Raw genomic sequence first — 15,102 nt, 5'->3', positions numbered from 1 at the left:
GTTGGCTGCCAAAAACCATCTTTACAGCTTTGGACCATTTGTCCTTCTTACCATCTGTGGTCATTGGGAACTTTCCTAAGTGTGAAATTTCACAAACTTACACCACTGCGACACCTCTTGGCGGTAGAGAAGCACGCTGGCGGAGGCGAGGTGCAGTGAGGTCCTCCCGCCGGCAGGGGGCCTCGCGGGGAGGCGACTGAGGCGCCAGTGAGCCTCTCTCTCCCAGCCGCACGCTTTCTCTTACTCCGCGGCGGCTCGGACCTTGCGGCCTCCGCGTAGTGTTTGGCGCCGGTAGTGAGCTGCGCGGTCACAGGCTAACGCCGAGAGGACCTGGCCGTTCCTCCCGCGGCGTCTTGGCCTTGGTGCGCCGCCGCGGCTCATGGGTACAGTCGGCCCGGCGGCCCGGGTAAGTGGCGTCCCGGCCTGGAGTGGGTCCCCGGGGGGCTTTGGATGCGAGGTCGTGGCTTTAGGCCGCACGGCAATGGGGCGGGAGATCCGGGGCCGGTCTCTCGAGCTGCCGGTGTCCTTGGGCAACAGGCGGGCCCGGGGCCGGCCTCGGGTCCCGCCCCGGCGGCCCTCTGTGTTTCCCTTTGCGCCCCGCCGACACTTTCCTTTATTTGCCTCGGGTCACCAGGGCCTCGAACTCTTCCACTCTTCGTTCTTCCTTTTCCCGTTTGTCTCTTACCGTCTCTTTTGGACCCGAGGACGTTTTTCTTTACCCTCCTCCATTGGTCTTGTTTTGGAAAGTTGCTGGTCCCTGGACCCCGGTAGGCAGGCCCCTGTCACCTGTGGCCCAGCACACTTGCACTCCTGAGAGACCCAGGGAGTGGAGAAGAGAGAAGCTATTTCCTTCGTGAGCCACAGAACACCAGAAGTGGTCGTTTCTCGAAGAGGAGGGGGTTACGTGGACAGGTGAAGGAAATCCTGCCTCCGATGTTGCTCCTTGTCCTTTTAAAGCGGTGCTTTAGCTCTGGTGTTCAGTCTTCAAGCATTTTTGACAGTCACCTGTGGCCCAGACCGTATGTAATGAGCGGCAGATGCGAGATGAGTAAGATTCTACCCCTGCTCTCGGGAGTTTGATCTCTAGGGAACAATCTTAAAAACCTATGCCTGGGTTGATCCAAGGGCTACGGTGGGGTCTGGAAAGGCTTCCAAGAGGGAGTGGCGCTTGCAGTGGATTTTTAGAGGTGTTCTGTTAGATGTGCGAGAAAGGGAAAGGGTCCCCATGGGGAAAGAAGTGTAAAGGTAGCCTCGGCGACCCGGAGAACCATAGCGCATTCTGAAACCTCAGGTAAGGCAGAGAAGGGTAGGTCAGATCCAAAGGTTTTTTGAGCAGTCGGTAAAGGAGAGCCATTGAGGAAATTCATTGCTAGAACCAGGGGAATGGATGAAAAATATATTCTGGGTAAGGGATAGAGGAGGACTGTATCTCCCAGCAGCAGGTGGCGTTTTTATAGGATGAAGCTCAGTTTCCACATTTTTATGGGTAAAGGCTGCAGACAAGGCTTTTGACTCTAATTTTAAGAATGCTCAGCAATATGGAGTAGTAAATTAAATTGGGGACTTAAATGGAGGGCGTTTTATTTTTAGAATTTTATTAAGAAATTTGCTGCATGCTGTACTGTTTAGAATAGGTTTTCAGACAGACAAAAATATAACCTGGTGTGAGTAGAAGTGTTAACAGTGAAGAGCTGTTCTAATTGTGGAGTTCTGGAATGTCTAAGATAGCCTTTATGGGAAATAAGAATTGGGGGAGAATTGTTGTGAGTTCCCAGATATAACCTTACAAAGTGGATTTCTTTTTACCTGTTTTATTTTCAATTGTCCTCATGGAACAGGTCAGGGGCGAGTAATCCCTCAAGTCTTTGTAATAGGAAATCGTGAAGGACTTTCTGTTAACGTATCTAAATTACAGGTGACTCTTATGGACTTTGTTTGGAATACACTCCAGCCTATGGTATCTTGGTGATAATCCAGTCTGCGAGCACTGAGGAAAATGCTAATCTGTGACAAGTGTGTCAGAGTTGAGGTATAGGGAAATTGAAAATTATCCTTTAAAAAGTCATTGTAAATCTTATCCATGTAGCATGCCTTGTGTTACCCATAATTTTTGTGGACGTCAATGTGCACTGCCCCTCATAGTATCCGTCCTGTTCCTTTCCATCAGTACAAATTTCCCATGTTCTTTAGGCTTCATTTTCACCTCATGGCGCACAAATACCTGTTTAGTAATATGAAAGCCTCCTACCAAGCTTGTTTCTTGAGGTGCTCAGGCCTCAGACGTTGGCATTAATTGTATGGTTGTAGTACTTCTCGTTCTTTTAATTATAGTATGCTATTTAAAATTTACCATAGTCATATCAAATCCCAGTTACCATAAGTTAATATCTTTAAAAGGGAGGTCTGCAGATCTTACTGATTTTTAATAATGTGATTTAAATAGGTGCATGTTAATTTTCTATCCATTCACTGATATATTTAGAAAATATTTATAAAGCACTCACAATGTTCAAAGCATGGTGCTAAGCAAGAGATACAAGGACGACGAAGGCAGAAACAAGCCATACTTAAGGAGCTTATGGTATAGTAAGGGACCTATATGTCAACCTATAGGGGGCATAACGAGTAAAAGTTGCCCTGGTTCAGCTGTGTTCAGGGGAAACAAATTGACGACAGTTTTATGTGTGAGTAGTAGTCACCAAAGGCTTCAGAGATGCATTTGAATGATGAGTAGGTAGGACACATCTAAGACGATTGCTTCCACATTTTGTTTTCTGCCAGTGGGCATGTTTAGAAAACATTCTTTGCCAGCTTAGATAGAATCTTGAAAAATCATCGTTCTTCTAGCTAATCATGTTTACTGTGTTTCTTCTTAAATGGAACATATATGAAAGATGTGTTGATCAAAAGGTGGTGTTACAATAAAAAAAGAAGTAAATAGCAGGTATTTTAAGTTATAAAAGTCAGCTGTTTGTATTTGCATTTGATCTTGACTTCTCGAGGTATATCCAAATGTTAGAAAGTACCTCTTTTTACTACCTGGCATAAGGCTTCATGACAAAAATGTGTTATATCATCTAACTAACATCCCAGCATGAATGAAATTCACGTCCTGGCTGTCGATGCATTTGTTACATTTAGTGGTAGCAGTGGGGAGAATGAATGAATCAACTATGGTATTTTTATAAGTCCTTTAAACAGATAAAAAAGTATACACACCTTTTAAGGAATAGATAGGCTAAAACCATGTAAAAAATTATACAAAAGGAAGAAAATAAAAAATTCATGTGAATGGGTTTCAGGTTGCTGCTCACCCTGGGCCAGGGGAAGTCACTGGAATGGGATGAGGGTGGGGAGAAGGGGGCGGTTCACATAGATTGCATATAGGTTCTTGTCTGAATCCTGACTCTTGTTTTGGGTGAAGGCACTGATGCTTGTAGACTGTAGTAGTTAATTAAAAGCAGGCCATACATGTGAGGATGGATGATGAATGTGCTGTTGCTCTAACTAATGCAGTCCTGTGGGTTTGAAGTTCAGTAAAAACAAGAAAGCTCTTCTGCATTTATTATGATGCAGAGATCTGATTTAGAAGCACTTTGTTGCAGAAACGAGCAGATGATGCTAAGATGACATCAGTTTCTAGTATTTAAAGTGTATTTGGAGGTTTTGAGGATAGAAGGGACTTTAACGTAAGATTTTGTGGTATAATGATTTGTGAGGCTTGCAGATAAGGCAAATCAAGTGGAGTTGTCAACAAACCATCTTCAGTTTAGAAGTGGAATCCGAGGGAGTATGGTCTCATGAAACCTCATTTATTCAGCCCTGAAGTCTTTGTTAAATATTGTATTCTTAATGGGAAGAACTGTGTTTGAGGCAGAGATCCTCTACACAGCTCGATTTTTTTTAACCCCCAAATTTGAGGAAATATTTCTATGAGACGTGTCTTCCAGATCAGGAAATGTGTGAGAGTTGATTAAACAGCAGCCTGTAACCTCACACCCCCCCCTCCTAGTGCTGCCTCTTCCCTCCATTTTACCTGTTCTTTTTTAAAAAATATATTTTATTGCTTATGCTATTATAGTTGTCCATCCCATTTCCCCTCCCCTTCATTCCCTTCCACACCCCATCCCATCCACATTTTCGCCCCCTTTAGTTCATGTCCATGTGTCATAAGTTCTTTAACTTCTACATTTCCCGTAATATTCTTGCCCTCCCCGTCTATTTTCTACCTACCATCTATGCTACTTATTCTCTATACCGTTTTCCCCCATCTCCTCCTCCCACTCCCCAGTTGCTAACCTGCTATGTGATCTCCATTTTTGTGGTTCTGTTCCTGTTCTAGTTATTTGCTTAGTTTGCTTTTGGTTTAGGTGTGGTTGTTAATAACTGTGAGTTTGCTATCTTTTTACTGTTCGTATTTTTTATCTTTTTACTGTTTGTATTTTTTTACTGTTCACATTTTTCTTAGATAAGTCCCTTTAACATTTCATATAATAAGGGCTTGGTGATGATGAACTCCTTTAACTTGACCTTACCTGAGAAGCACTTTATCTGCCCTTCCATTCTAAATGAAAGCTTTGCTGGATAGAGCAATCTTGGATGCAGGTCCTTGCCTTTCACTACTTGGAATACTTCTTTCCAGCCCCTTCTTGCCAGTAAGGTCTCTTTTGAGAAGTCAGCTGACAGTCTGATGAGCACTCCTTTGTAGGTGACTGTCCCCTTATCTCTTGCTGCTTCTAGGATTCTCTCCTTCATTTTCATCTTGGCTAATGTAATTATGATGTGCCTTGGTGTGTTCCTCCTTGGGTCCAACTTCTTTGGGACTTTCTGAGCTTCATGGACTTCTTGGAAGTCTATTTCCTTTGCCAGGAAATAGAAAAGTTCTCTTTTATTATTTGTTCAAATAAGTTTTTCATTTGTTGCTCTTCCTCTTCCCCTTCTGGTACCCCTATAATTCAGATACTGGAACGTTTAAAGATGTTCTGGAGGTTCCTAAGCCTCTCCTCATTTTTTTAAATTCTTGTTTCTTCATTCTTTTCTTTTTGGTCGTTTCTTCCTTCTGGTGCACTCCATTGATTTGAGTCCCAGTTTTATTCCCATCACTGTTGGTTCCCTGTGCATTTTCCTTCATTTCACTTAGTGTAGCCTTCATTTTTTCATCTAATTTGTGACCAAATTCAACTAATTCTGTGAGTATCCTGATCACCAGTGCTTTGAACTGTGCATCTGGTAGGTTGTCTGTCTCTTGGCCGCTTAGATATATTGGCTCAGGGGCTTTGAGCTGTTCTTCTTGAGCCATAATGTTTTGGTGTGTTTGCGCCTGTTATGTATGAGGGGCGGAGCCTTAGGTGTTCACCAGGGCAGGGCAACCCACATGGCCGGGTTATGACACTGTATGTGGGGGTGGGATCAGAGAGGGAGCAATGGCACTTGTTCCCCTTCTCTCAGATTTTGGTTCCCTCTGCTGCTTCCCACAAGCAAATTAGTCCCTTCTGGTGCTGGTTCCCAGGTGGGTGGGCTTGTATGTTTTAGGACCCTGTGGGTCTCTCTGATGAACTCTCCTGTGAGGCTGGAAGTCTCTCCCGGCACGTCAGCCCCCACAAGTGTTTTCAATCGGTGCTTTTAGGCTTTATTTCCCAGCGCTGGGGCCCTGGGTTGCGCAGTCTGTCTCGCTGCCCATTTTCACCTGGTTAATCTGCATATGGATGTGTGACCACAGTCGGCCAGCCACCTTGTGCGCTGCACTGGGTTTGCCCATTGCCACCCCGTGCCCAGGGTCTGCTGGCCGCCAACTCCACCCCTCTTACCGGTCTGGATGAATGGTTGTCGGACGTACAGTTCAATTTTCTGTCAGTTATGGTTGTGGGGGTTTTTTGTTTGTTTCTAAATTTTTATTGTCCTTAATTTTGGTTGTGCGAGGATGCACAGTGTGTCTACCTATGCCTCCATCCTGGCCAGAAGTAATGTTGTTGTTGTTGTTGTAACATTTTTTCATTGTATTTTTTTCACTATCATTTATCTCCCCTTTCCACCTTGACCCACCCATCCCCCCCCAACCTGTAATCACCACACTGTTGTCTGTGTCCATTGTTCTTTTTTAAATTGTAGTAAAATACCCATACCCTAAAACTTGCCATTTTCACCGCATTTAAGTGCATAGTACAGTGGTATTAAGTGCATTCACATTGTGCAACCATTCCCACCACCTATCTTCAGAACCTTTTGCCTAATTTTTCTGGGGAAAGTTGTGGGCATAGTGGAGTTTCACTGCTAATTCATGTGGCTAAATAGACTTTATCTGACTACTAATATTTCAATGTATGTTTGTTAAATACCTACTCTGTGCCAGAAATTGGAGGTACAAAAATGAATAAGCTAGTCTTTTGTGGTAGTGGGCATTTGGTTAACCTGTTTCCATTGGCACTAACATTTCTAAATACCTTCTTTGATGAGGTTCTCAAGTTTTTTATGAGGAGCTATTGGAAGGAATAAAGTGGAGTTTGGGTTGCAAGCACATTTTGATCATTTATCTCTATATTTTTAATTTCCCAGAAAGCTTCATTTATATTTGTTTCCCGGTCTGTGCTAGTCTTCTGTTGCCTTTCTAAGACTAAAGAAAGATGGAACAAATGAATCCATAGTTTTTACTAGGTTTTGATTTGATGACTGGATGAAGAGGGCTCAAAAAATTAAACTAAGATAGCTGAAAGATGCATAGTCATTTCTGAAGTACTCTTTTTGAGAACCACAGTACTAAGCTGGACATTCAGAATTGTTTTTCTTGCTGTTGCTCTGTTTAAGTTTCTCAGATTAAATTTAAAGTTTAAAGATATCTAATTTTCTTTTATTTTTAAATTTTATTGATTATGCTAATACAGTTGTCCTAATTTTACTCCCTTTGCCCCCTTTTACCCAGCACACTCCTCACTCACTCAGGCATCCCCCCACCATTGTTCATGACCATAAGTTCTTTGGCTACTCCATTTCCTATGCTGTGCTTTATATCCCCATGGCTATTCTGTAACTACCTACTTCGATTTCTTAATCCCCTCACCTCTTCACCCATTCCCCTACACCCTGTTCTCCTCTGGCAACCAACAAAATGCTCTCTATCCATGATTCTGTCTCTATTCTTGTGGTTTGCAGGCCTGCGCTCAGTTCACTGAGCTACACCAGCCAGGGCGTCTGTTTCTATTCGTGTTTGCTTAGTTTGTTTTTTAGATTCAATTGTTGATAGATTGGTATACTTTGCCGTTTTACTGTTTATAGTTTTGATCTTCTTTTTCTTAAATTAATCCCTTTAACATTTCATATAATAATGGTTTGGTGATGATGAACTCCTTTAGTTTTTCCTTGTCTGGGAAGCTCTTTATCTGCCCTTCAGACTGAATAATAGCTTTGCTGGGTAGAGCAATCTTGAGGTCCCTGCTTTTCATGACTTTGAATGTTTCTTGTGAATCCCTTCTGGCCTGTAAAGTTTCTCATGAGAAATAAGCTGACAGTCTTATGGGAACGCCCCTGTAGGTAACTAACTTCTTTTCTCTTTCTGCTTTAAAGATGCTCTCTTTATCTTTAAGCTTTGGAATTTTAATTATGATGTGTCTTAGAGTGGGCCCCCTTGCATCTATCTTGTTTTGGACTCTGTGCTTCCTGGACTTGCATGTCTATTTTCTTCACCAAATTAGGCAAGTTTTCTGTCATCATTTTTCCAAATAGATTTCCAATTTCTTGCTCTTTCTCTTCTCCCACTAGCCTCCAATGCAAAAGTTGCAAAAGTTGTCCCAGAGGCTGTTTATACTATTCTCATTTTTATAGATTCTTTGTTTTTTTTCTTGTTCTGATTGGTTGTTTTTTTCTTCCTTGTGTTCCAAATCATGATTTTGATTCTCGGCTTTATTCACTCTACTGTTGTTTCCCCGTAAATAGTTCATTATTTCCATTAGTGTATCCTTCATTTCTAACTGGATCTTTTTTATGCTGTTGATGTCCTCACCAAGTTCCTTGGGCATCCTTATTACCAGTGCTTCCAGCTCTGCATCTGATAGATTGCTTATCTCCATTTTGTTTAGCTCTTCCTCTGGAGTTTTGATATGTTCTTCACTTGGGCCATGTTCCTTTCCCCTCATTTTGGCAGCCTCCCTTTCTGTTTATTAGGTAGAGCTGCTTTGCCTCCGTGTCCTGGTAGTGTGTCTTACTGTAGTAGGTGTCCTGTAGGGTCCAGTGGCACAGCCTCCCCTGTCACCCAAGCCGGGTACTCAAGGTGTGCTCCTATGTGGGCTGAGTACACCCTCCTCTTGTAGTTGATCCTTGGTTGCTGTTGGCAGACCAATGGGAGGATTTACCCAGGCCATCCACCTGCAAGATTGGCTGTGACCCCTGACTACCAATCTCTACTCTCCTTGGAGGATCAGCAGTGCAGAGTCAGGGTGATGGTGCTCCGATGAGGTCAGTAGCTGTCCACTGGGTGCACTGGCCCTGGGTTTTCCCAGGTGGTGCAGCCAAGGTCAGCCCTCACCTGTGTTTTTCTGGGGGGTCACCCTGCCTAAGCAATAAAGCAATCTGAGATAGCTGCTACTTGTGCTGGGCTTGGATATTCTCAGGCAAAACCAAGCTGTGAATCTAGACTGACTGTGGGCTGTTAGTGCCAGGCCTGGCACTCAGTGAAGCCAGCTGTCAATTGTTGAGAGGATTTAGGAAGTTGTGCAGTATGAGCCAAGACCAGCCGTTCATATGGAAAAGCAGCTTTGGTGGGCCAGTAAATTGGGTGGGGCAGAGTCTCTGGGGATCTTCAGGGCTGGTCAAACGGTATTATTAGCCAGGTTGATGAGGTCTCAGATCTAACACCAGCTTCAGGGCTCCATGGCTCTGTGGGGGGAGGGGGGGGAGGTCAGTGGCCTGTCCACTCTTTGATGCTGGTCACTTCAGTTTCTCCAGGTGCCTTTCAAGCTGTTACCCCAGGGTTGGAGCTCAGAGAGAGTGAGTCTGAGTAGGTGAGTTTGTGTGTGGGTTCTTTCAAAGGAACTGCTTGGGTCTCCAGTAGTTTCGTCCACAAAGTCAGTCCCTGCTGATTTGTAGCCAGTTGTGGGGACTTATCTTCAGGGCACTGGAATCCTGGGGAGGGGGCCTGGTGTGGGGTTGGGACTCCTTGCTCCTGAGATATGCCTTCCGAATTTTTATACACCACACATGGATGTGGGACCAGCCCATTTTGCATGTGTGCCCCTCCAACCAGTTGGAATGGATGTGGTTTCTTCAATTCCATAGTTGTCAGACTTCCATTAAATTAATTTCCGACAGTTCTGAGTGATTGTTATTTGTTATTCTTAGTTATTCTACACTATAATTGCAATTTTGATGTGGTTTTTCGAACAGGCAAACCATATCTGCCTACACTGCCATGTTGACTGGGCTTACTGTTATTTATCAGGCCATGTTACAGGGAGCTCATGGCTATTATTATTGTTGTTATTGGGTTCTCCTGTCTCAATTTTAATTTAGATAAGAATGATTAATTTTGGCCCTGGCTGGTGTGGTGCAGTGCGTTGAGCGCCAGCCTGTGACCAGAGGGTTTGGTGAGGTTACATGCCTAGGTTGCAGGCCATTCTCAGTGAGGGTACATGCCTAGGTTGCAGGCCAGGTCCTTGGTGGGGGGTGCACAAGAGGCAACCACACATTGATGTTTCTGTCTCTCACTTCCTCATTCCTGTCCCCTCTCTAAAAATAAGTGAATAAACAAAATCTTTTAAAAAAGTAAAAGTGGTTAGTTTTGAATGCCAGATACGAAGGAAGTAGACTCCAGGGGGTTCCCTCTGTACCTTTGAAGACAAGGTTGTATTTCAGCCATATTTTATTAAGAAGTGGAGTTCATTATTCTTTCTTCATTTAGCTTCAATGACTCAAGCTTAACGGGACAAGGCCTTGCCAAGTTCCTGAGTAAAATGTTCACTTTGTCTTGCACTGAAGGCAGTGGACATTTCCTGTTAGAGATGCCGTCTAGGAAATTGTCCGGGCTGCTGTCAGCTGAGCTGGTGAGTTGTTGCAGAAGCTTTAACAAGGAGGAGAACATTTAGGCATCCCTGGATTTTTAGGTTATTCATTGGAGCAGTCAGCTACCGGTACCCTGGACTCTGCTTTTATTCAGCTCTGCTTCTGTGTTACCTTGGGGGCCTTTCATTAAGAAATCAAAACAAAGCTTTTAGGTAATCTGAGGGTTCAGATGTTAAGAAGCAGCCACAGCTTAGTGGGGCACTGACTTCCAGGCAAAGAGAGGTACACTGCTGAAAACCAGAACAGCTATTTGGAGGGAGCAAAGATGATACCCACCCCTGCCATCCCAACCCCACACAAAGTGGAACCGAGGTCAGCCAAGGTACTGGAGCAGCAGGGTCTTAGAATACCAGTCAGAGAAGGGTAGAGAAGTAAGCGTGTACCACAGAGTAACTTTTGTCCTGAGTCAGTTGTAACCCTGGGGGGAAATGAAATCTTTTCCTTCTTTTCTATATTACCTATTCCTGAGACACAGACGAAGGTGGGACAGGTTTTATATAACATGGTTTCCATGGGAAAATGCTGTCTGGGCCTGGGAACTGACAGGCTTTTGGAATACATCCATAAATGGGAAGCTACCTGTGCTAAGCGTTTATTTGCAGTTTAGAGATTTCGATCAAAAAATAGTTTTTCCTGCCCTGGCTGGTGTAGCTCAGTGGATTGAGCATGGGCCTGTGAAGCAAAAGGTCGCTGGTTCGATTCCCAGTCAGGGCACATGCCTGGGTTGCAGGCCAGGTCCCCAGTAGGGGACACATGAGAGGCAACCACACATTGATGTTTTTCTCCTACTCTTTCTCCTTCCCTTCCCCTCTCTCTAGAAATAAATAAATAAAATATTTTTTTAAAGATTTTATTATTTATTTATCTTTAGAGGGGAAAGAGAGAGGGAGAGAAACATCAATGTATGGTTGCCTTTCGTGTATCCCCTGCTGGGATTTGGCCTGCAGGGAACCTGCCTGCAACCCAGGCATGTGCCCTGACTGGGAATTGAACCGTGTCCTCTGGTTCCCAGGCCTGTGCTCAATCCACTGAGCTACACCAGCCAGGGCAAAAAAATAAATTAATAAAATATTTTTTAAAATATATTTTATTGATTATACCATTACAGTTGTTCTATCCCCCTCTTCATTCCCCTCCACCCGCACACTCCCCCCCCCCCACCATTCTCCCCCCCTTAGTTTATAACCACGTGTCTCAAGTTCTTTAGATTCTATATTTCCCCTACTATTCTTGCCCTCCCCCCTATCTATTTTCTACCTACTGTCTATGCTATTTTCTGTACCTTCTCCCCCCTTCTCCTCCTCCCACTCCCCTGTTGCTAACCCTCCATGTGTTCTTCATTTCTATGGTTCCACTCCTGATCTAGCTGTCCTCTTGGTTTGCTTTTGTTTTAGGTGTGGTTGTTAATAACTGTGAGTTTGCTGTCCTTTCACTGTTCATATTTTTCATCTTCTTTTTCTTATATAAGTCCCTTTAGCATTTCATATAATAAGGGCTTGGTGATGATGAACTCCTTGAACTTGACCTTATCTGAGAAGCACTTTATCTGTCCTTCCATTCTAAATGAAAGTTTTGCTGGATAAAGCAATCTTGGCTGTAGGTCTTTGGATTTCATGACTTGGAATACTTCTTTCCAGCCCCTTCTTGCCTGTAAGGTCTCTTTTGAGAAATCCGCTGACAGTCTGATGGGTACTCCTTTGTAGGTGACTGTCCCCTTATCTCTTGCTGCTTCTAGGATTCTCTCCTTCATTTTCATCTTGGGTAATGTAATTATGATGTGCCTTGGTGTGTTCCTCCTTGGGTCCAACTTCTTTGGCACTCTCTGAGCTTCCTGGATTTCCTGGAAGTCTATTTCCTTTGCCAGACTGGGGAAGTTCTCCTTTATTATTTGTTCAAATAAGTTTTCCACTTGTGGCTGTTTCTTTCCCCGTTCTGGTACCCCTATAATCCGGATGTTGGAACGTTTAAAGATGTCCTGGAGGTTCCTAATCCTCTCCTCATTTTTTTGAATTCTCATTTCTTCATTCCTTTCTGGTCGGATGTTTCATTCTTCCTTCTGGTCCATTCCATTGATTTGAGTCCCAGTTTCCTTTCCATCACTATTGGTTTCCTGGACATCTCCCTTCATTTCAATTATTTTAGCCTTCATTTGTTCCTCTAATTTGTGACTAAAATCAAGCAGTTCTGTGAGCATCCTGATAAATAGTGTCTTGAATTGTGCTTCTGAGAGGGTGGCAATTTCTCAGTCGCTTAGAGATATTGGCTCTGGGGCTTTGAGTTCTTCTTGCGCCATCTTTTGGGCTGTTCGTGCTTGTTCCATAGCAGGATCGGAGCCCTAAAGTGTTCACTAGAACAGAGCAACTAAGTCGCTGGGTTGTAACATTGTATGTGGGGGCGGGGTCAAAGAGGGACACTGGCTTCCCGTCTGCTGCCTGCTGCCTAGGCTCCCACCAGTGCCGCAGCCGCCACCGTCACCAGGCCCACGCGTTTCGCTCCACTGCACGCGAGTGTGCCACCGCCATCAGCCCTCCACCACTGGGCTCACCCCGTGGGGCCTGCGTGGTCCGTCTCACTGTGCGCGAGTGTGTGACTGCGGTCAGTCTGCCCCGCACCCTGACTGGTTCCGGGCTGCCTGCGCGCCTAGGTCGGGGGATCTGTCCTGCCCGACCCTGCTCCGCTGCTGGCTCCGCCTCTCTTATCGTCCCTGTTGAACAGTTCATACTTGTCGGACTTCCATATAATTCCGTTTTCTGGTCTTTGGGTGTGTCCTAGTTCTCCAAACCTTTGTTGTATTCAAACTTGGTTGTGGGAGAAGGCACAGTGTTTCTGTCTATGCCTCCATCTTGGCGGAAGTCCAAATTAATAAAATATTTTTTAAAAATAACTTCCCCTCCATCTGTGAGAAAAATTGATTTTTTTATTTTTATTTTGAGAAGTGGGTCATGTTAGGAGTTTCAGAATGTTGAGGTTTTTTAAACTTAGCAGAAGGGATTTAGGAGCAAGGGCTGTGGAGTTCACCTGACTGGGTGAACTCCCAGGGAGACCTAGGGCAGGTTTATCTCCTCAAGTCCCACCCAGATCCCTACCTGTAATCCCTCCTCAAGTCCCACCCAGACTCCTACAGCAGATGCTGCGTTTACCTCCACCCAGGCCAGCTAAGTTTTAGTGAATGTTAACTACTGTTGACTTTGTTTTCGTTCTTATCTTGTCTTCCTCTGTTCTGCAGGGATATTGTGTATTGATCATTCACTGTGGAATGGTTGTCTCTTTGTACCAGTGTCATGAGGAAGTCAGGATATTTAAGATCTAACCCTGAACTCTCCCCTCAAGAAGCATTTGGTTAACCTATTTCTGTGAGATCGTTTCTGGTTTTTAAAAATTTCTAGGCATATGTTTCAATGTTTTCGCTACAAAAGGGTAGCTAATTGTGCTGAATGAATCGGGTGTTTCTGTAAAGCTTCAAGTCTTTGCTGTTGAGACCAAATGGAATTTTTTAAGTTGGATGTATGTAAATAACAATGTCCTGAATCTAGAGCTTCCATCTATAGCTCATTGTATGCTGTAGAACAGACCAGTTTTGCTCATGAATTCCTGACCACGTGATCTTATTCTAGAAGTGTATTTGCAAAATAATATATGAGTATTAGAAAGGGCACTGACTGGTGATACCAGATGTTTTGGCTTCTGTCAGCGGAGGTTCCTGGACTAGGGAAATTGCTTTAAATATAGTTTACCTTTAAAATTCCTTAAAAGTGAGTTATTTTTAACTTGAAAAGATTTTAAATCTGTACTGTATTTTGCATTTTAAAATCCCACGCCTCCCCTGCCTTGTCTTTCAGCATTAAACTGAAAAGATGTCCCTGTATGACGACCTGGGAGTGGAGACCAGCGACTCCAAAACGGAGGGCTGGTCCAAAAACTTCAAACTTCTGCAGTCTCAGCTTCAGGTGAAGAAGGCAGCTCTCACTCAGGCGAAGGTAAGATAAGCCCACAGTGTGAAAGCTGAAGTCGACAGAGCAGGTTCCTCCTTAGATTAAGAATAATAACAGTTTTAGCTTGCTGCTGAGAGAGAGGCTCTTTGTAGAGAGGATTAAGGGGTTTTAAGGTCATTTTGCTTCTCCTAACTCTTAGGAATAGAACTGTTGCAGGGATTCCTATGAGAAAGGCAGTACTCTTGGTTTCCCACAGTGATGCAGGGATTCAAGCTTCAGTATGTCTATGATTACTGATAATTTGGTTAAAATATTGCTTTAGTGTCCATGTGCCTGATACTCTGGTAAATTCTGATTCTGGCTTAGGGCCTCAGGTGTCTGTTTCTGGTACCATTCCTGCTTAGTTGTAGGTAGTTTGGAATCAGCACTTTGAGAAAGAATTACTACAGAGTAATTGCAGAGCTATAATAAGGTGTATGCACTATTGAGGGCTCACAGCAGTTGTGAATGTGGCCTGGACATAATTGTTTCTGCTCCTGTTGTATACATGTTGGGCATTGGCAACATCCTTGAATTTACTTAACATATAAAATATGAAAAACATAGTTGCCCACTGGGTGTTTGATATTAAAATGTTACTGTCAAATAATTTTAGAAATGAGAGTGGTATTATGGATTGCTTACTGTGCTAAGGGTCCTTATGTTTTACAGCATGCATCCCCCAGTGGAGACCATATGCTCCCAAGTGGGGCAAATACTGATCCGAAGGGGGTGAAAATAAGCTTGCTCTTTTTATGTATAAAGCACAGATAGACACAATAAAGTGCATAAATGGATACACAGTATATTGTGGTATTGAAATTTTATGCATAGGGCAAAATTATTAAATGTTTCCTTGAGGGGGAGGCTATAATGAAAAACGTTTAAAAATCCATTAGAGATATATATTGGAACATATACTGATAAAATGATGTAATTTCTGAGCTTTCCTTCAAAATAACCCAGTCTGGGGTGGGCGGATAAGGGTGTACATGCAACAAAATTGGCCGTGAGTGGATCGTTGTTTAAGCTGGGTGGTAGGGACTTAAGAATTCTTTAACATTCTCTTTAATTTTATGTTTGA

General features: G+C 43.7%; 1 protein-coding gene across 1 annotated transcript in view; it reads left to right on the top strand.

Moving 5' to 3' along the window:
• The first annotated feature begins 220 nt into the window (after positions 1–220).
• Positions 221–15,102, top strand: part of RBM17 (RNA binding motif protein 17) — a 40,785-nt gene continuing 25,903 nt past the window's right edge. The window contains exons 1-2 of the mRNA XM_037065993.1: positions 221–406; positions 13,887–14,024. Of these exons, the coding sequence (XP_036921888.1) occupies positions 13,902–14,024 (123 nt within the window). The 5' untranslated portion in view covers positions 221–406; positions 13,887–13,901. The remainder of the gene's footprint in view (positions 407–13,886; positions 14,025–15,102) is intronic.

This window comes from Sturnira hondurensis, unplaced genomic scaffold, assembly GCF_014824575.4.
Source record: "Sturnira hondurensis isolate 20B ecotype Veracruz unplaced genomic scaffold, ASM1482457v3 Scaffold0016284, whole genome shotgun sequence".
Classification (NCBI taxonomy): Eukaryota; Metazoa; Chordata; class Mammalia; order Chiroptera; family Phyllostomidae; genus Sturnira; species Sturnira hondurensis.
This window is presented reverse-complemented; position numbering and strand designations above follow the sequence as displayed.